Source organism: Pongo abelii, chromosome 10 (genome assembly GCF_028885655.2).
Source record: "Pongo abelii isolate AG06213 chromosome 10, NHGRI_mPonAbe1-v2.0_pri, whole genome shotgun sequence".
Taxonomy (NCBI): Eukaryota; Metazoa; Chordata; class Mammalia; order Primates; family Hominidae; genus Pongo; species Pongo abelii.
This window is the reverse complement of record NC_071995.2, coordinates 5773934-5795740: the sequence shown is the minus strand read 5'-3', so window position 1 is coordinate 5795740 and position 21807 is coordinate 5773934. Positions and strand designations below refer to the sequence as shown.

General features: G+C 44.9%; 1 protein-coding gene across 2 annotated transcripts in view; it reads left to right on the top strand.

The window, feature by feature from the left end:
• Positions 1-21807, top strand: part of ANO2 (anoctamin 2) — a 388517-nt gene that overhangs the window by 206293 nt on the left and 160417 nt on the right. For both annotated transcript variants that reach the window (XM_054526733.2, XM_054526736.2), the window contains exons 12-14: positions 913-1073; positions 5826-5908; positions 12597-12707. In XM_054526733.2, the coding sequence (XP_054382708.1) occupies positions 913-1073; positions 5826-5908; positions 12597-12707 (355 nt within the window). The remainder of the gene's footprint in view (positions 1-912; positions 1074-5825; positions 5909-12596; positions 12708-21807) is intronic.

Genomic DNA, 21807 nt, shown 5'->3' with positions numbered 1-21807 from the left:
TGTATGGTATAGAGGGTTATTGGGAAAGCCAGTCTGGGCTGATTCTTTGGTTCTTATTTCCAAGCATTCATAGGAGCCTAAATCTGTTGGATACGGCTAGTCAGCTAATGAATGAATGGAATTTCAAATATATTCCTCAGTCCATTAAATGGAAATACACTAAGAATAGGTTGGAATACAGGCCATTAGAGATTATTTGGTTCATGCTCCAAGTATCAAAGAATCTAGACCTTGGAAGAATTTGCCTTGCTCTTTCATTCTCCCTAATCTTATTTCATGGTTATAATAATTCTTATTAGGTTGAGGATATTAATCTCCATTCTACAAGTGGCTCTCCAGCTCATGCTCTTAGGAAAGGGCTTTCCACCCACATCTACTCCATTCTTCCCCACGTAGAACTTCTCCTTCTAGAGGTGAGAGCATGCACAGGTCTAGCCACACACTCGTGTTTGTTTCTACTTGGGACCAGTATCACCTGTTTGTGAGACAGCCAGTAGGCTTTACAAAAACAGCCTAGACTGAAGAATGGATGATGAAATCCAGCTTCCGGCTGTGATTTATTCACAACTGTTGATGCATCCCATTCCACCAGCCTCATGGACCCCAGACGTTCTGAAGGGACTTTATGAGGCATCATTTAATGCCCAATGTCTCTGACAGATCTCACTAACTTTCCAGGACACTTGTAGTGACAGGGAGCTCCATACCCCGTCTTTTCGTTGTTGTTTTTGAACAAAATATGAGTAACACTCTCCAGGTGAAGAATCCAATGCTAACTTCTCTAACATTCCTTACTTATGGGGTTGAAAAACTCAACCATAGATTTGGAAAGGGGAGCTATTTGGAATGGTTTTTTCTTGGAGTGGACCATGCTTGAGCTCCATCTGACCCAACAACCTCCACCTATTGCAGCAGAGAGATGTGTGACCAGCAGAATGCCTTCACCATGTGTCCCCTGTGCGACAAGTCCTGTGATTACTGGAACCTCAGCTCAGCCTGTGGGACTGCGCGGGCCAGCCACCTGTTTGACAACCCTGCCACCGTCTTCTTCTCCATCTTCATGGCTCTGTGGGGTATGTGGCCATCACCAGGCTTGCTTATATGGGTGGTTCCTTTACATGGGTACAGTGACCAAGCTCTAAAGCTCATCCCCTTCAGGTTACTTACTTTCGCATTTTTTCTTCCCATCCCAAGAAGTATTTTAAGGATAACACCTTTCTCTTCTTTACTCATATGTGTGAATAGAAACAGGAATATCCTTCATGTCTTTATCTGTTTTCTCTCAGATGTAGTCATGCTAACCATGTACTAGCCTCATGTGTGATTTATTCAGAATTTGAACCAATGCCTGTTTTGAAAACCCTTAGCACACCTGTAAGACTCCTCCAGGTACACTGACTTAGGTGAGATGGTAGATATCACGCAGCACAATACTTAGAATGGTGGAGTGACTGCCGAGGTCACAGAGTTAGCTCATGGTAAAGGTGGGCTGAGATTTGGTCTCCTGACTCCAGTTCAGTGCGATTGTTAGGACATCATGAGTGTAGACTGTACTGTCCCTGCACTGTTTAATTTAATATGTAAGGCCAGAGTAATGCTTTCAGTATTCCCACCAAAGGGGTTTGTGGAGGAAAAAATAATTCCTTCATTTTTCTCCTCCTCCTTTCCTCCCAGAGTATGGGGGTAATAAACTTGTTCTGAGCCATAGCTATCTGACTGTAAACACACACAGATACACACACACACACACACACACACACACACACTCCTATTCTCACAAACTGGAATAACGTGAGATAACCACCCCATGGTAACTGAGCATTTCTGAGAAGACACACCCATGAGTATTAGAAAAGGGACCAAGTCAACATGTGTCAGCCCATCTGAGTAGCCACCTGCTCCTTTACTCATCACCGAATATGCAGGCCCTTGGTTTGCACATTGGATCACAGACCGGCAGGACCACAGTCCTGCTGCAGAGGCTGTTTTGATTTATCACTGACTCCATGGGGCCCGGAGGATATGCCAGGATGGGCCCTGAGTCACACGTCCCTGAGAGTATGAGGAGAAGGAGGAGAGGGAGAGGCCTGTTCTCGGTGGTTCTTAGGAGAACTAGAACACAACCTTCCTCCATTCCCCGTGGGGACCTTCACGTGGGTGGAGACAGAACTTCACTGGAAAGATTCCCGTATTGCTAGGCCACCAAGAAAAATTTCCAGGGCACACTCTATTCTCTATTGTCAGGGAGAGCAGCTGCATCCCGGGAGCACACGGGCAGTGTTCAGCCCATCGAGAGTTGGAGCAGGGAGCAGGAGGAAATGGAATTGTGACCACAGAGTCCTGGGACTGTTCACAGGCAGGGTCGGTAGAACACACTGAAGTTGGGGCTTGTTGCCTGGGAAGTCACTGGCAGCTCTGTGTCTCCTTATCAGACAGGAGCGTCGTGGAATTACCCCAAGATCCACCTGAACTGATTTGGAACCCAGAATACGTATTCATTTTTTGCTATATTACAACTCTAATGCCCATAATTTGTCTTGCAGATATTACCACCGTTGAGTTGCTGAAGCCTAGTGACTCCAGGTCTATAATTCTTCAAGAACTTTCTTGGGACACATAATCCCCTGTTGTAGGGAAACTTGGTTTTCAATTGTACTTCTAGTTTCAAGTTTCAGCAACTGCCTCTTCTCTTCCTCGATAGCTGTAATGAACAGCTACCTCCCACCCCTTCCAAGATCCTCAGTCATTTCCTACCCCACCCCTGGACCCACTGTCTTCCTCTCACATCACAGTGCAGGGAAAGTACCCAGGGGTGGGATTGCACCAAAGCTTCCTGGCATAGGATAGGCTTTGGTTTTGTATTTTTGACAGGCTTGCTGTGCTTTATGTGATTGTGTATTCAATTACAGCAGCCAAGAGCCTTTAGGCAAGATTGTTTACAAATTACAATTAAAAATAATAGTAATGCCTCTCATTACCATGATTATTATCATGAGTGGTGCTGTGCTGGGTGGGCCTGGGCCCTGGCCCAGGCCTGCCGGGAATAAGGCTGGGAAGAAATGGCTGTACATAGAGAGAGACTTGGGCTGCTGGTGGCAGTGGAAGGGGCAGTGTAGAGTCAGGAGGTCTTGGGGGATACCAGTCAGCAGGACCCAAGTCTGTTGGCTCCCCTGTGGCTCTGACTTCAAACTCCAGGGAACGTTGGGAAAGAGACTGAAGTCCTACTGAAAAGGGAAGGAAAGAGACAGGGTTTCAGAACTCTTTTCTGAATAGAGGTTAAGGACACTGACCTAGGCAGACTTAATGTGTGTCTCAGTTCTGCTCCTTACCAGCTAGGGATCCCATAGCAGGTAAATGTGAACCTAGCTCTGTGTCACTAAAGTCAATACTCCTGACCAAGATGCCCTGTTACCTTGGGCAGATTACTTAATCTTTGGACATTGTTGTCCTCATTTGTAAATTGTGTGAAATAATACCTACCCCACAGTGTTCTTGTGACAGGTGAATGAGGTATGCATGCAGAGCATGTAGTATAGTGCCTGGCATAGCTGTGCACCCAGAACTGGGAGCTGCTCTCCATCAGTATGGTGGTCCTCCCTTGCCCTCACAACTCATCTATCCATGACTCTTTTGCCCTTCTCATCATTCCTGCAGTCTGACTTCCTCCCTTCATGGAGACACCAGTCGGTCAGCACTTTGGGCACTGCTGTGTGCACAGGCCTCCTCGGGAACCAAGGAAGGAGCAGTAGGAAGAGGGGGGACTTAACTACCATTCTTAGTATCCCCAGGCCAGAGCCAGTGTTGGGAGGTCAGAATACACACACTCGAGAAAGGCCTGAAATCCAAGGGAGAAAAACATGCAGATCAGTGCATGCAAAATGTCATGTCAGATGAAAACATGCAAATCAGTGCGCCATAATGTAGCTGCAAGTAAAACAAATGCAGCTTTAAGTAACTGTGTATTCAACCAGTGCATAGGTGTTTGATATTCTCAGTTCTGTGCTGTGACCGAGGTAGACATAGGCAGCTAAGAGCCAGGAAAAGTTTACAGTCCTGTTATTACATCACAGACATGAAGTGCCGGCCAATAGTCAGGCATGGCATGTAGTGAAGCGTGCTCAGGCTCCTGCTAGGGGTGGGGTGGATCTGTAGGGATGGCCTCAGGGAATGTCATGTCCCTCCCTTTCCAAGGTGCCATGAACATAGGGCAGTAGGAGTGAGGAGGACAGGGTGCCGTGGGGACTGATCTTACGGAAGAGGGGGACTCGAGCTGGGTCAGGATAGGATGAGGGTAGAAGCTGGAGGATAGCACAGGAGAGAGGGACAACATGCGCAAGTCGAGTATGGAGATGATGGTGAGGGGATGACCCAGCTGTAATGCGGGCATGGGATTTATGTTGTCAAATGGCAGGATGAGAGATTCAGATGGATAGTTCAGGCTCGACATACATAGTCCTGGAATCCAGAGAGAAGAACTTAGACTGTAAGAAGTCATTGAATATGTAGGCAGATAATGTTGGCACCCTTCCTCTGCTCACTCCTTCAGTGCCCAAATGCCATTGTCCTTCAAAAATCAGCTCGGATGCCTCCTCTGGCAGGTAGCACTTCTCTTCGCAGGCCCACGCTTTTTCATCTGTGTCATTCTTAAGGTCCTGATCACTTTATGTCTTGTAGTTGTTTACAATCTCTTCTCACAGATTGTAAACAACTTGAGAAGAAAAATCCACATGAAGTTCACCCAATCTCCCCAACAATGCCTAGAATGGTGTTTTGTACATTGCAGATACCTTAGTTGGGACTGGTGCTTTTGCAGGATTAGAAATTCACTCAAACTTACTCAAATAACAAGAGGTTTATTTTAAGAAAGCAAGAGACAAGCTCCTGGGTGTAGGAAATGAAATATAACCAGGCCTCTTGGGAACTGGAGCTAGAGATGCTGTGGGAAAGGAAGGCCTTCCCTCCTTTCAGGTGCTGCGTGGTCTCTCCCATCCCTGCTCCTCTTTGTGTCTTTTAGTTTCAATTTTCAAAGGAGGGAATCTGACTGCTCTGTCAGCAGGCCCTGGATCAGATGTTCAGCCCTGGTATAACAAACCATGGCTGTAGGGTTGTGCTCATGGGGGTATCAGGTTCTTCCTAGAGCATGCTGAGAAAGGCATGCTGGTCCTTCAAAGGGCCGTGGGTGGGGCAGGCAAACTGATGGATGTGTAGGTGTGGCAGGCATTCTACAACTATTTGCTAAGCAAATGGAAGAATGAATGCATACTACTTTACAGAGATTATTCTATCAGCTACATGCAGGATGAGTTGGAAGGCTGAAAGTCTGGAGTCAGGTAGAACTGTTAGGAGACTGTTATGTAACCTCAGAATGAGATGATTAGGGCCCAAATGAGGCAAGTGGTGCTGGGGACAGAAAGAAAGAAATGTAGGGAAAAAGTGACAGTGCTGATGATGGTGAATGAGGAAAGAATGTATGTGTAGGCAAGATGAGGCTTGTCAAAAAATCCTACAGACCCCTCCCTTTTTATTTTCTTCATCCTGCCATCCTTACTTTACTTCTCCGGATCAGTGTTTACCCTCTTCTCATAACTTAGAAGTGGAGAAAGGAGTGTGTGTGTGTGTGTGTGTGTGTGTGTAACATATCTATTGGCTCTCAAGGATGTGGAGTATTTCTAGCAGTTTCACCTAGAAGTGGGAAAAAAAAGGCTAAATGCATTAAAGAGAGCTCCTAAATTTAAAATAGCTTATCCCCCACCTCCACTGGTGAGCCCAAAGGGTACAGAATCCACTCTTCAAAAATAATCAAGGTTTTTGTTGTTCTTTTTAAGCTACCATGTTCCTGGAAAACTGGAAGAGGCTACAGATGCGACTGGGCTACTTTTGGGACCTGACTGGCATAGAAGAGGAAGAAGTGAGTTCTCTCACATATTTCTCACATACTTCTGTGGGCTTTGGCTTTGTTTTGACCCTGGAAATGGACTCTCTTGAGTGAGATAACCGTGTATGTTTGCTGTCACTGGCTGGGTCTCACAGTGGCTGCCTGTGTAGCTTGGCTCCATGGACTGGGCCATGGTTGACCTACTCTGAGGCCAAGAGTTCAAGTACCCCCTCTTCCCTTGAGCTGGAAGTCATTGATCCTGATGTTTGGGCAGATGTCCCCGTGCCCTCCTCTGGGGAAAGAGGTGGCAGAAGATGCAAGAACAAGAGGCAAGAGGTAATCTTGAGATCATAAAGCCAGAGAATCAGGGATATGTCAGAATGCCCTGGGGGCCTCCTGAGGGCCAAAGGAGAGGCAGGGTGTCAGGTGCTGGTTGTCTTTGATGTCTGTGAATGAAGAAAGAAACACTAAACCTCTGTGGTATAAGCCCGTGCACTGTGTGTGAAACGGGAGTGGGGGAGGCGTGAGCTAAGGGAAAGGATAGGTTCTTCTAGAGCAGTGTTCTGGACAGATGATCTTTAAATAATGCAAATAAATCAGCCTTCCCTCATAGCTCTCCTGAGGACTAGGTCCCCATTCTTGATGCTGGTGAGCCGATGATGGGCAGTGTGTCGTGCTTGCTCCCATGGTCTATTCCCACCATAATAACTGCTCCTCCAAAAGCAACTCCACTGCCACTCAGCCCTCCTCCCCTCTTCTTTCACTTCCAAGCTCAGCAAGCCCCTCTGTTCTGACCATTAAAACCTTCAAGGCCTCCTAATACCAGGTGCCACCATGGATGGGATATCAAGCAGGGACTCTCAATAGTGTGGATATTGTGGGTGAGGGGCTGAGGGCCGTGTCTAGAAGGGCCAGGAGGCACTTTCAGTTGCCTGAGTACCCACTTGCAAGGGCTGGCCACAGCAGTAAGGTGGCTGCATGGAACACAAGCCTGCTCATTACTCTCCTACAGTGATTGCCTTGGACTAGGGACCTGGGGCCTTGTGGCCCTGACACTTTATAAGAAAGAAGTGGAATCCCTAATTTAGTCTCTTCCCGAGCCTGTATGTCCCCACATCTGTGGCATGTCACCATTTCTTCTCCTTAATGCTCTAAGTAGTCTACTTGCCTTTGAGCAGGTGGGCTGAAGAATGGCAGGACCTGCAGGGCAGCTGCATGGAATGGAATCTACCAGTGCAGGGTGTGCTGCCTGAAAGTGCTGGAAGGAGAAATGTAATGATAGAGCCTTTCTTCACCTCCCATGGGTTCTCACTTAATTGCATCCCCATCCCACTCCACCCCATTGTATTACCATATATTGGGTACCCACTCTACTCCAGTTCTAGGTATTGCGCATATACCCTGAGGCTAATACTATCGTGAACTCTGTGGTGAAAGAGAGAATATACATATGCATTCTTCCTTCAGAGAGGATTCAAATTATTCAGGAAGATAAGCAACAGAGAATAATAAAGACAGTTGCATTTCTTGCAGGAAAATTCCCAAACTGGTCCTTCCAATAGAAAGAACTCTAGAAGTTTGAATGTGGGTGATCTAGTGGGGAAATCTTTGTATTATTGGTCCCATTTGATTTAGCTGAAATATGTCTCATATATATGAGAGAGACAGAGAGAGAGGGAGGCTGGGGGAGGTGGGTAGGGTACAGTGCCTACTCCCCTAATTCTGTAGAATGTTTCCAAAAAAGAGAAGAAGATGCATTTTGGCATCCAAGCCTGTGTGGGGCCAGAGACAAGTTAAGTGTGTCTGCTAAGTAGAGTTGAGGAAGCCCTCACATCTTGCTGTTAGAGAGCAAGTGTAAACATAGTCTCTCCATCAGAAAAGCCTCAGTTATAACTCAATACCCTTGAAATCTCTGTAACAAGTCCCTGGCAGGAGTGAGATTATAATCCATTTTTCTTTCTGTAGCCAGGTTTCCTGTTTATCTGTTTAACCCAATGAGCCATGGTAACTTCCTGGGAGGTACATGATTTGAGGAGCTCATGTGCTGGCTGAGAGGGGCCTGGCCAAAACTGGGTTTACCCAGGGCCTAAGGAGACATTCCGGATGGGATCTCCGTGTGAGGTTGCTGCAAGGCTGGTTGGTTCTGTAGCGTGACTGGCATGCCCCACATGTGCACAGGCCAGCCTCAACTTTTCCTTTAATGCATTTCTAGTTTGGATTAGCACACATCAATTTCAGTTCAATTCTGAACATGGCCATTAAGCATCTATTACATACTAGGTTTTTGTATGGCATATGGAATTATCTCAGGCATAGTGTCTGATCTCCAAAGGGCTGCATTCAGCAGGGTGCTCTTTGGTCTATAAATATTTAGAATAGAATGGAGAGTGTGCAAGAGAAATTGCTCTGGCTAATGTAGAGAGGAAATTCTTAAAAAAATCAGGGTTTTGAAGACTGGTTGGCTTTTAATGGGCAGCAAAGGGAAGAAGGGGCGCCCACAAGAAAGAAACAGCAGCAGCCTTGACCTGGGAAAGCGAGGCAACAACAAGATATCTTGAAAGCCAAGTTGGCTTCAGAGGACAGGGCTCAGTGTGCAGTGGTGACAAGGAAAAAGTATAGTCTGGTGACCGGGTCAGGGAGGGTCCTGATGGCTAATCTGTATCTCCCAGGCCATGGGAAGGCATGAAGGTCAGGATAGCAAGGTACAAATGACTTGAACAAGGGTCCTAGGACTCATATGAAGCATTTAACCCACATTCAAAATGAGGAGTGAGTGGAAGGCAGATGTTACTTGGGCATTGGAGGGAGGGAGGCAGGGGTCCTTGAAAGCCATGATTAGAAGTTTTTTCTATTTTAACCAGACACCTCCCAGTATCAGGAATGCTTGCGAGTCTAGCTGTCTATAACCTTAAGACTTCTTTCTTCCCCATGGTATCCACTGGGAAACACTTGCTTCCCGGGGGAAAGGAGGGTGCCAACTGACATACACCAAAGCTTGTGCACCCTCTAGTCTTCCCACCTGGGTGCCTCCAGCAGGTGGGTCACCCCAGGAGCGGTAGAACAAGCAGTAGGGCTTAAGTTCAGCTTGGAAACCAGAGAGAAGCCAGAAGAAGACTGGAGACTGCTTTCTTATGAGGATGGGGAAGGAAGGAAGCAACCAAGCCCAACGGCCCACCCCCCTGGGCCAGTGCAGGTCGGCCTATGGGTGTCCCTGTGGACATCACCACGAGACTTATTGAAGGGCTCCTCTGATCCTGTTTGTCCTTTTTGCAGGGAGATCTGTCAGACCTCCAGAGTTTTATACTCTAAAATGGGATAATCTTCAGCTCAGTGGGGCACTCTTGCCCATTACCTTCTGTCACATCGGGAATACCCGGGACCTCTTAGAGAGTGTGGCCTTAGCTGAACACAGATATCCTGCCCACCCATCTCTCTCCCACCCCTCATGTATCACATCAAAGCTTAGATATCCTCAGTGACTTCTTTCTGGTTTCATAGGAAACCAAATCCTCTGCCTACCTTTCTATCCTCAGCTTGTGTCATTCTCCTCCTTGCTTAGACCTTCCAGCTACCCAGGCCTTCATTCTGTCTCGAGCTCATTCCAGCCTTTGCCCTGGCTATTCCTATTGCACAGACTGCTTTTCTCCCAGACTCTGCAAGGCCTGTCTTCTAGGCTTTTGTGTCTCAGTGAAAACATTGCCGTCTTCAGATTGGCCTCCCCCGACTCCCCAATCTGAAGCAGGCATCCTGCTTTATTTCTTCTGCTATTCTTATCCTCATCTGCTAGTTTCTCATTTGTGTGCTGGTTTACTCACTGTAACTTTTCTCTACTTGGAGATAAGTTCCAGGGAAGGAGAGATCTTGTGTCTAGGACTGGCAGTATAGCCTCAGTGCCTGGAAAGAGCTCAGAGTGTAGCAGGCGCTTGATGACTCCTGGTTGAAGACATTTGTTGGATGTATCTCTGGACTTACCTCTTTACATCAGACAAGTGTAGTCCTGAGCAGGCTTGGGTTCTGCCTCCCAGCTGGCTCCTGGGGAGACTGACCAAGTGGAAACAGTTCCCAGAGTCTCAATGGGAGGGATGATGATCTGTGATGACTTGGCATCAGATTACCCATCCAGTGCTGTTGTGTTTGGGGAACATCAGGAGTATCAGGCTGATCTGCCCATGGCTGGGTGTGTCAAAGCAACCCTCCCAGGGGCTGGATTCTGCTCTGGCCAGGAGCTCAGTTGTCCACTTCTGAGGGATTCTATAACCTCACCCCACTTGCTTGGCTGCAAACAGGGAGGTCCTTGTCAGGCCTGCTTCAGCTGAGTGCAGCGCAACCTGTCTCTTCTTTGAGTTTCGGATTCGTGTCCGAGTGCTTAGGAAGCTAGGCTTGCTTTAAAAAGGTAAGGGTTATGGCTGGGTGCAGTGGTTCACGCCTGTAATCCCAGCACTTTGGGAGGCCGAGGAGGGCGGATCACCTGAGGTTAGGAGTTCAAAACCAGTTTGGTCAACATGGTGAAACCCCGTCTCTACTGAAAATACAAAAAAATCAGCTGGGCCTGGTGGCATGTGCCTGCAGTCCCAGCTACTCCGGAGGCTGAGGCAGGAGAATTGCTTGAGCCTGGAAGGCAGAGGTTGCAGTGAGCTGAGATCATGCCACAACACTCCAGCCTGGGTGACAGAGTGAGACTCTGTCTCAAAAAAAAAAAAAAAAAAAAAAAAAAAGATGAGGGCGCTCTGAACTGGGGCCCAGCATGGGGGGAGGTGAGCCACAGCCACACCTAGAGGTATTCAAGCAGACTCCTCTGTGTGCTGCCACATCATGTCCCGGAAAGCCAGAGATAATCAGAAACATCCTGCCGGTCAGCTGGGGGTGCCTCCCTTAGCCCCTGTGCAGGGTATGAAAGGGGAGAGGCTCCTCTGGCTTGAAGAGATTTAGAACCCATGTTCTGGAACTCACTGAAAGATACTGCTACAGTTTTTAATTAAAATCTCCCATTGGAATAATGTAGAAGAAAAGCAACCAAATTTCAGAGGCCATGGGGGAGAACCTCAAACCATACTTCTCCAAGTATTCCTGCAAGTTATTAATTGTTACAGGCAAAAGTTGCTCTGCGGGAAATGATGTGCTTAGGAAAATTAAGCAAGCATCTTGACAGTAGTACTTTTCAGAGTTTTTAATATGCTCGTTGTGACTCTCAGAAAGTCGATACGTTCTAGTGTTTTCCAGTCTTTTAGACCTTGGAATCCTTTTTTAGCTGAAATTCTCTTGGCACACACATTAGGAAATGCTGTGTTGGAGAACGGATGAAGGTGAGAGACAAAATCAAGTGCACTTTACAAGCATTTAGAGATTTCTGTGTGCTCTGCATGGTGCCAAGTACTGTGCAAAACATAGAATAATACAGAGCAGGTAGCTGATCTTTATGTTAGGATAAGAAGACTCTCACATGCAAAACAGCTAGGAAAAAATAAAAGAAAAATACGTAATGAAGATCTACAGTGTGTGGTATAAGCTATAAAAGTTTAGGAATTCAGAGAGGGAGGAGGCCCCACCTGGTAGGTATGTTGCAACAGTTGGAGAAGGCCTCCTGGAAGGGGTGGGACTGACGTCCCCTCGGAGAATGGGTGAGGATGGAATGGCACTGCCTGCTGTTGTTTTAGTTATGCTTGTTAGTCACTTACATGGTCTGTCCTCTCCTGCATCATGACGTGTCTTGGGAAAGCCAGAGACAGGTCAAGAAGGCCTGTTGACCTTTGGAGTCTCTGACATATGGACAGGGATAAGGACATGTGTGTTCCCTGAATGGCAGAGCCCATTGTGAGCCAGTACCTGAATCCCTGCCCAGGAGTTATCGATAAACGATGCAGGAACATGAAGTCCTCACACCTGTAGATGTTTGTTCTTGAGCTGGAAACCGTAAGGAAGACCCACCAGTGAGGCCGGGTGTACACAGTTAAATTTTCTTTGAAGTGAGTCATGCATTTTCCTACCCCAGCATCTGCACTGATTGGACCATGGTCCTCTGGATTAGTTAGATGCTCTTTCCCATGCGTGGTGACTCACAACTCAGGTTTGTGTTGCTGAATGGCCCAGTGAGGTCTCTTGAGCATTGCTGTACTTGCCAATGAGTTAGTCACCGAGGCTGTACAGGAAACAGGTCCAGGCAAGTGAGTTTTAAGATTCCCTGTGGCCATCCTTGACTTTGATGTTTATTGGTCGCCATTTTAGCTCAGAGAATAATGGAGCAGGGAAGGAGTTTTGTTGTTGCCCTCACTCCCAGCTGTGGGGCACATCTGTTTCTCCAGCTGGGAGTTGGCTTGTTGAAAGTTAAAGTTTGAGGTCTGACGATAGTTGGTGGGATGACCAGGGATATCCCTCTGCCTCTGGTGAAACTGCTCTGCAAAGCACTGGGCCCCTCTTCATATCAACCATCCAGTTAACATTTCCTCTCTCTTTTCTCAACACCGGCGCTATCCCCAAGGAACGTGCCCAGGTTTGGTTTTCAGTGTGATAGCGAGTGTTGTGTGTCCCTTGTCTCTTCCTCACGTTGTGTTCTTATGTTAGGATGTGATGTCTAGACGCCTTGTGATTGTGTATGGTGGGGCAGTTCAATCCAATAGCATCCAATCCTAAATGCTGACGTTAATGTACATGTGTCTGGTTATAACCCTCAGGCCAAGGTCCTTCTTCCTTTTGTTTACTAACCACTCACTGCTCTTTGGTTTAGGAACATCCCAGGCCTGAGTATGAAACCAAAGTTCGAGAGAAAATGCTAAAGGAGAGCAACAAGTCGGCTGTCCAGAAATTGGAAACAAACACGACGGAGTGTGGCGATGAGGTATGAAGCTGCGCTTGCTGCTCACGGTCCTCTTTACTTGTTGAGATCCTGTTGTCATTTTGTTTGGCACACCTTAGTGAAGGGAGACTGGGCCTGAGAAGGGGTTGATGTGGGGCAGGATGAGATGAGAGCATGACATCTCACATTGTCCTGCAGCCAGAGATAATGGGCAATGGGCTTTCGCCATGACTTGACCTCTCTTTCCAGATAGCAGTGCTATCTGGTCAAAATGGGAGGGCAGGTTGGAGGAGAAACAGTTTCAGGCTTGATTCCTACCATCATCTAAATATTGAATAATAATAACATTCAATACCCCACCAGACCAACCACCACCAGGGTTAATCCTTATCGAACGCTTGCTCTGTGTTAGACACTGTTCTAAGTGTGTTACATTATCTCACAATAAGTCTGTGAGGCTGGTACTATTGCTATGTAAATGAAGGCTCATGAAAAGAGTTATGTCCACAGGTTAAGTCATTTGCCAGAGGCCACACAGAAAGTAAATGGTAGGTGGATCTGGGATTCCACTGCAGTTCTATTAGTCTGTGCACCTAACCACTATGCCATACAGCCTTCAACTGCAATGGGAAAATCAAAGGATAGAGCAAGAAATGGCTCTTAGGGCCTGCAGTGGCAAATTCATGCCTGTATTTGCTCAAGCTACTCGTGCAATGTTCCTTACATTTCATTTTATCTCGGTGGGCCTCCAAACGTGGAAACATGATGGTGACCATGTCCTCTGAGTCATGTCTCTGAGTTTCATGTTGGCATGCAGTCATTAAAACAGAGCTTCAGAATTTGTGTTGTGGTTCGTAAAAATACTCAAGAGTATGTATGTTGGTGGGGCATGGGGATGCTCTTTGGGATACCTGTCTCTGTGTGCCACCCGTCTTTGAAAGCGAGGAGGAGTGGGGGAGAGAGAGAGAGAGAGAGAGGGAGGGAGAGGGAGAGAGAGGGGGAGGAGTTTATGTCTTTCTTAATCTGGTTCTTAAAAAAAAATCCACTAGATTGAAAATCTGTTGCTTTTAGATGTGTCTTTTCTCCATCTTGGATTTTAATTCAAATTTCATTTCGTTTCACAGTCTTTAAGTTGGAACCATTCATGTTAACATGCAAATTTATGCAAGCACCAAAACAGAAGAATGTAGTGTTTTCGAGCCCAAAATGCTGGCATTTTTTTTTTTTTAAGAAAACAGAACTTAAACAGAACAGAGAGGGTGGCCCTCTGAGTTATTTTTTTTCCTAGACGAAGACCAAGTCCAAGACCACCAATTATTCAGGGAAATAATGAATTCATTCTTAGGAAAGACTAATCATCCCTGCCACCCTCATCAGAAAGCAAGCATTCTGTGTTCTGTCAGCTTCGGCAACACCATGCAAACTTCTTTCTCCACCCCGTAGCAATATACAATGGATAATTTTATGGAAATCTCATGTAACTTTTATTGACCCCTGACTCATTTAATTTTAATTCCATAGACGGGAATGCCAAGGAGCTGGAATTGTGTACACTGAAGTGTGGTTCTAATATAAACATTGGTTGGGTATATATGCATGATTGGTCAAATAACTTTCAGGAACCATGAATAATTAAAAAACATCTGAATGCATTATGAATGATACATATGTTTACGTTTTAGCATTCAACATCTATTTTCATTACACTGTTGAGAATGCAAAGCTCAAAGCATCTAATGCCTTATGGGCACTGGGGGGAAATGACCTTCTCAAATGAGTAGTGTAAGATAAAAATGGCCTAGAATTTGATTGTCAGGATCCTTCTTGTGTTTCCTCAGTTTCTTTAACATTGTTAATGCTTCTGTTCTTGCCAAATCCCGCCATAGGTGGGAGATAAAGATGGATGCTGCTCTTGTCTATAGGAAGAGTTGCAGTCAATACCCACTACATAGCATTGCTGCAGGGGCACCATTGCATGTGGAATGTTTAGGAAAGGCACCTGCTTCTGAGGAATAGACAGGGACTAAAGAATCAAATTCTAGCTGGTGGTCTTGGATGTGCTTGTTTCACCCCAGAAGATCACCTTGGTTTTGCCTTCACTGTAATCCTGATGCTGCATATCCCCACCTCTCCTTACTTTCCTTCCTGTTGAATGGTAAAAAGCTACCATTTACTGAGGCCCAGAGTGGTGCACGAATTCGCTCAAGACCACATAGCTAGTTGTGTGGAAGCTGGTAATCAAACCCAGCTCTGCCTGATCCCCAAAGCCTATTTGCTTTTCTTGTTTCTTTTTAATTTTAAAGATACCAAGTCCATTTACTTTTTAAACATGTTTATTGAGATTTAATTTTATACACTAAAATCCACCCATTTAAAGTGTACAATTCAATGGCTTTTAGCATATTCACAGATTCGTGCAATTATCTACACTATTTATGTTTAAAACATTTTTATTATCCAAAAAAGAAACGCTGTACCCAATAGTTGCCAAGCTGTGGGTAACAACTAATCTACTTTCTGTCTCTATAGATTTGCCTATTCTGGACTTTCATGTAAATGGTATTATAGAATATGCGGTCCTTAGCTTCTTTCACTTAGCAACATTTTATTAGGATTCATTCATGTTGTAGCATATATCAGTACTTCGTTCTTTTATATTGCCAAATAATATTCTGTATTTTGGATTTGCTTCATTTTATTTATCGATGCAGTTGATGGACACTTGGGTAGTCTCCACTTTTGGGCTATTAGGAATAATGCTGCAATGGACATTTGGGTACAAGTTTTTTTTGGCCGTATGCTTTCATTTTTCTTGGGTATATACGTAGGAGTAGAATTGCTGGGTCATATGGTAACTCTATGTTTAACATTTTAAAGAACTGCCATGCTATTTTTCCAAAGTGGCTATATCATTTTACATTCCAACCAGCTATTTATGAGGTTTCCAGCATCTCCACATCCTCACCAACACTTATTATCTGTTTTAAACTTTATCCATCCCAGTGGTGTGAAGTGATATTTCATTGCAGTTTTAACTTGCATTTCCCTAATGAGTAATGATGTGAACATCATTAGTAGTCATTTGCATGTCTTCTTTGGAAAAATATCTATTCAAATCCTTTGCCTCTTAAAAATATTGGGTTAATTGGCTTTTGATTATCAGGTTGTAAGAGTTATTTAGATATTTGGAATATATGAAGTTCTTTATATATTTGGGATATAAGAAATTCTTTATATATTTGGAATACCAGTCTTATCAAATAATATGAGGTAGAAATAGTTTCTTTAATTCTGTAGATTGTCATTTCACTTTATTGAAATTTTGAATTTTGAAATAGTTCAACTTATCTAATTTTGTTACTTATGCTTTTGTGTTATATCTAAGAAACCATTGCCTCATCCAATGTCATTAAGATATTTCTAGTTGTTCTTCTAAGAATTTTCTAGTTTTAACACTTGCAGTTAGGCCTGGGATCCATTTTGAGTTAATTTTTGTGTGTGATTTAAGGAGGGGATTCAAGTGTATTTTTCTGCATGTAGATATTCAGTTGTCTCAGCACCATCTATTGAACAGACTGTTTCCTCACTGAATTATCTTGACACCCTTATCAAAAGTCAATTGACCATAAATGTAAGAGTTTATTTCTGGACATCAATTAGATTCCATTGATCTATATGTCTGTTCTTATGTAGTACCACCCTATCTTGATTGCTGTGCCTGTATAGTAAGTTTTGAAATTGGGGGTATGAATCCTCTGACTTTGTACTTTTTTTTCAAATTTGTTTTGACCATTCTGGGTGCTTTGCATTTCCATATGAACTTTATGACTAGCTTGTCAATGTCTATAAGAAAGCAAGCTGGGATTTTGCTAGGGATTGAGCTGAATCTGTAGACTAATTTTGGAAGAATTGCCATCTTAGCAACAGTAAGTCTTCTATGAATGTGGTATATATTTCTATTTATGTAGATCTTTCATTTTTTCAACAATGTTTTATAGTTTTTGGTGTACAAGTCTTGTACATATTTTGTTAAATTTATTGATAATTTTATTTTTTGATGCTATTGAAAATATAGTTTTCTTGATTTTATTTTTGGATTGTTCATTGCCAGCATATAGAGATATAACTGATTTTTCTATATTGATCTTGTATCCCATAACTTTTCTGAACTCATTTATTAGTTCTAATAATTTTTAATGGATTCCTTAGGATTTTCTGTTTGTGAGATCATGTTATCTGTGCATAGAGATAGTTTTACTTCTTTTTTCCAATCTGGATATATTTTATCCCTGCTCCCTCCACCCGTTTCCTAATTGCCCTGATTAGAATCTCCTGTACAATGCTGAATAGATGTGGTGAGGCAGGGCGCGGTGGCTCAAGCCTGTAATCACAGCACTTTGGGAGGCCGAGGCAGGCGGATCACGACGTCAAGAGATCGAGACCATCCTGGCTAACACGGTGAAAACCCGTCTCTACTAAAAATACAAAAAATTAGCCGGGCGTGGTGGCGGGCGCCTGTAGTCCCAGCTACTCGGGAGGCTGAGGCAGGAGAATGGCGTGAACCCGGGAGGCAGAGCTTGCAGTGAGACGAGATTGCGCCACTGCACTCCAGCCTCGGTGACAGAGCAAGACTCTGTCTCGAAAAAAAAAAAAGAAAAAATTAGCCGGGCATGGTGGCAGGCCGAGACTGCGCCGCTGCACTCCAGCCTGGGTGACAGAGCGAGACTCCGTCTCAAAAAAAAAAAAAAAAAAAAAAGAAGTGGTGAGAATGGACTTCCTTGCTTTGTTTTTGAACATAGGAGAAAAAAATTTAGTTTTTCACCATTAAGTCACCATTAAGTCTCATGTTAGCTGTAGGCCATTGCTTTTTTTTTTTTTTTGATTTGTTTAAAACTCTCTCTATAAGGTTTCCCTCTAAGGCCATTCTTGCATTGCTATAAATACCCGAGACTGAGTAATTTATTAAAAAGAGGTTTAATTGGCTCATGGTTGTGTAGGGTTTAGAAAAGGCATGGTGCTGGTATCTTCTTGACTTCTAAGGAGGCCTCAGGAAGTTTATAATCATTGTGGAAGGCGAAGGGGGAGCAGGCATGTCACATACTGAAAGCAGGAGTGAGAAAGAGGAGTGAGTTATAGGGGAGGTGGTGCCACACACTTCTAAATGACCAGATCTCACAGGAACTCACTCACCTTTGCAAAGACAGCACCAAGCCATGAGGGATCCACCCCCATGATCCAAACACCTCCCACCAGTCTCCACCTCCAGCACTGAGGATTACAGTTCAACATGAGATTTGGGTGGGAACAAGTATCCAAACTGTATCAGCTTCCCTGAAAACAATTCACATCACATGTACATGACACTGATCTGAAATGAAATGCTCTGTACTGTAATGATGTGATAACCATATATTAGGACCCCGGGGTAGGAGTTATGGTACCATTACCAGGCAGCTGAGCCTTCTGGGTCTCTTCCACCTCAGCTGTCATGCAGGGAGATCAGATTACACAGCCTCTCCAGTTCTGAGAGTCAGCAGTTTTCTTTGCTGATGTGCAGAGATGATGTTGGTCATCAACCCATTGGTTTGGGGGATTGGACTGTCCCTTATTTATATATATGGTAGTAACTTGGCTCTTACACCTTCTCTTATTGATTTTCAAGGATGTGGGCATAGGAGGATGTTAACAATGATAAAATTATAAGTAACATTTATGGAGTGCTTATTGTATGTAATGTGCAAAGCTTTACAGGTATGATTTCCTTTATTATTTCCATTATGATCCCCAACTCACAGATGAGAAGACTGAGGTCTATAGGGGAACATAAGTTGATCAATGATAATGCATGGCAGAGCCAGAGTCCAAGCCAGGCAGTCTGACTCAAAAGCAATGCTTTTAACCTCTTGCTCCTGTGTCTGCTGAAAGTTTTCCTTCAACAGATCCTCAAACACTCCTAAAAAGTCATGTTTGATTCTTCTTTCCTAAACTAAAGGCAGAAAGGACTGTGGTATTCACTGGAAAGATGGGTGGGAGACAAACTCGCTACCCTACATTAGTGGTTTTGTGTAAATTTTAGTGGGGTGATGCTCTATTTCCACTGAGGACAACAGTGGGGAGAATTAGCTCAGTTTACTGCTAGAGGTTCAACAGACAGTAGGGAAAATTCAGGAATATAAATATAGATATAGATTGTGTTTTCAAGAAAGAATACTGAGTCCGGAACTTTTGATAAAAGAATAGCGTGGATTTTTTTTTTCCTAAATCAGTTTGAATCTTTTCTAGACTGCTGTATCCCGGACACATTTGGAGGTTTTCTTAAGTTTCCCTGCAGGTCACCAATTCTCTCTGTTCCTACAAGATGGTAAAGCTCTAAATTGAGTGCACATGGCAAGGTGCTGGAGCTGGCAGGTTGAGGAGCAGTGCTGGTCTTTGCCTCTTATCCCCGTAACTTTCACTCAGGGCTTTCTCAGCCCATGCCTCCTTTGCTTCCAATAAACTTTCTATTAGTTAGAGTACAGTAAGAAGACAAAACTGATTCTACGTGGGTCAGCAGAGACAATACAAAGAGCTAATTCTAAAGGTGTTAGAGGAACGGATGTTGAGGCAAGCAGGACAGAGAGGCAATGGAGAGATTAGCATGGCAGGAAGTGGGCACCATCTTAGGGCTGCATGGACAGGAGCGGAGCTGGCCTTACCAGAGCCCAGGAGCCAGGACCACCCAGTGGGAGCTGGAATCCCAGAGGAGATGCCATCTGAAGCAGATAGAAAAAGTAAAGGAGAAATACCCTGAATTTCCCTTTTCTGCCCCCCAGGCTCCCAGAATTACCTCCCATTGGCCAGACCTAACCAAAAGTCAGTTGATGAGTTATTCAAGGAAATGTAGTTTTTGGGATCAGCACAGAGCAGAGGAAAGGAACAGCAGAATCTATCTGAAAGCAACCGGCAAAGCGCTGGCACAAAAGTCCAGGCAATAAGTCGATGTAACTTTAGAACCCACTAGCCACAAATCATTTACAAGTGGGGTCCTTGGTTGGAGGTTGGAGAGGCTATCGGGGAAGAGAAATAAAAATTTGACAAGAAGCACAGGAATGCTCACCCCTGACATAATGAATAAATATACCAGTAGTCAGTTTTTCAGACCATCCCTGAACTGTTGAGAGTGTTTGAGTGAGCAGGTGTGTGAGAGTGAGTCAGTGGCATGAGCATGTGTGAGATTGTGTTAGTGTGTATGTGTGTGGGTGAGTGTGTGAGTGTGCCAGTGGTGTGAGATTCTGTTAGTGTGTATGTGTGTGGGTGGGTGTGTGAGTGTGCCAGTGGTGTGAGATTGTGTTTGTGTGTGTGTGAGAGGGAGACAAGGAGAGGGAGCATGTCTGAATGATGGTGTCATTGGAGTGACACAGATGGGCCTAGATGGGCCCACAAAAATATATTTTTGTGTCAAGATGCAAAGAACAAACATGAACAAGTAGAGATGGGGGGCTAATGGCAAATGTAGGTTTCATACTTCTATGAAACGTATCTCTGAAAGGACTTTAAAACAAAATCCTATTTAACTAGTCCTGGGAGTTTCTTCATGGAACTTGTCACCCACATATTGATTTAGCCAGTGCGCAGGCCCCGGCGCCCCCATCCCTGCCTGAGCCACCTGCGATGCTCATTTAATGAATGTTTTATGTTGAGCACTGCAGCTAGAAGGGGACAGGAGCCTAGAGGAGGCCGTGGATAGAGGGGTGTTAATTTACTGCTCAGTTCATCACCCTGGGGACAATTATTTCAAAAGAAAACTCATCTAAAGTTAAAGCACTGAAACATTTACGACAGAAGCCTCTGGCAGGCACAATAAACAAACACGTGGAATAAATTATGCATAATTGTTGGGCCTTTGCGGAGGCTGGAACAACAGCAACAGGAAGCTGGGACATTGTTGGAGCATGCGTGTGAGTAGAGAAGGGAAGCCCAGTGAGCAGGGGATGAGGGTCCCTCTTGCCTCTTACTCTGGGCCAAGGGAGACATGGTCCAGGTTTTCCATGCAGGCCTCGGGTGGTTTATCAGTTCTTTGAGCAGATGAAGTTCCCTCGTGCCCTCTTTTGAGGCACTGAATGACCGGATAACCACTTGAGGGTCAAAAACATAAAGAATCAAAATAATTATCCCAGCCTCTTCTTAGGGTTTCTCGTTGGCAAAGGGAAACACTGAGGCAGAGGAAGGGACTTATTTTGCCAGAGATTCTTGTAGTAAAAGAGAAGCTGAGGTGAGATGTGAGCCTGGTTCTATTTCTGAAATCTGTTTATGGCCTGGTGCTTAAGGGCTCTAAGCATCCTTATTATATGGGCATTTCATGGACTCTGGCTATTAAGGGCTGAATTAGGACACCTGGGATCTTTGTTCTCTCCTGTACGCCTGCATGAGCTGAGGAAGAATTGGCAGAAAATGGCCTGGGTTCTGTCCCAAGCTGAAGGGTGGTCGGGGAGTCAAGCCCCTGTGCTCTCAGACCAGTCCCTGAGCCGGTCTGATAAGAGCTGAGAGGCTGCGGGTTGGTTCAGCTCCGCAGTCCTGTGCTTCAGAGGATCTGTGCACACTGCCCTTGGCCTTCTCATATTTGGTAATAAGGACAATGAAACAGGTCACTTCATTTCAGGGGACATGTAGCTCCCTGGAACCTGTGTCACAAAAGTGGAATTGTTGCTGAAGGCTGCCCCCTGACAATTTTATGTGCTATGTTTTAAACTTTTGCTTTAATTTTTTATTTTTGACAGTGCATGGTTTCTGGCTCTGGCTTCTCTCTTTCTCTTTCTTTCTCTACCCGCCCCCCCCCCCCCGCCCCTTCTCTGTAATTTCTCATGGAGTGGCCTCCTTTTTCACCTCTGATCCCAGTCACATCCCCAGTCATACCCTGGGGCACCCCTGCTAAGAGAAATGGGTGAGCATAGAAGAGAAATGGATGTAGCAAGGAAATTCATCAGTAGAGATGTGGGCAGTCTAGGATGTGGATCTCCTTAGGGGTACTTTAGGACTTAAATTTAGAACTGGATCCTTCCTCCCTTCCCCTCATTGGCGGAAACCAGCCACAAGGCTCCTCCTAGATGAGCAGAAGGCAGGGAAATAGTCCTTACCTGGCAGCCTCCAAGCAGCAGCTCCAAAC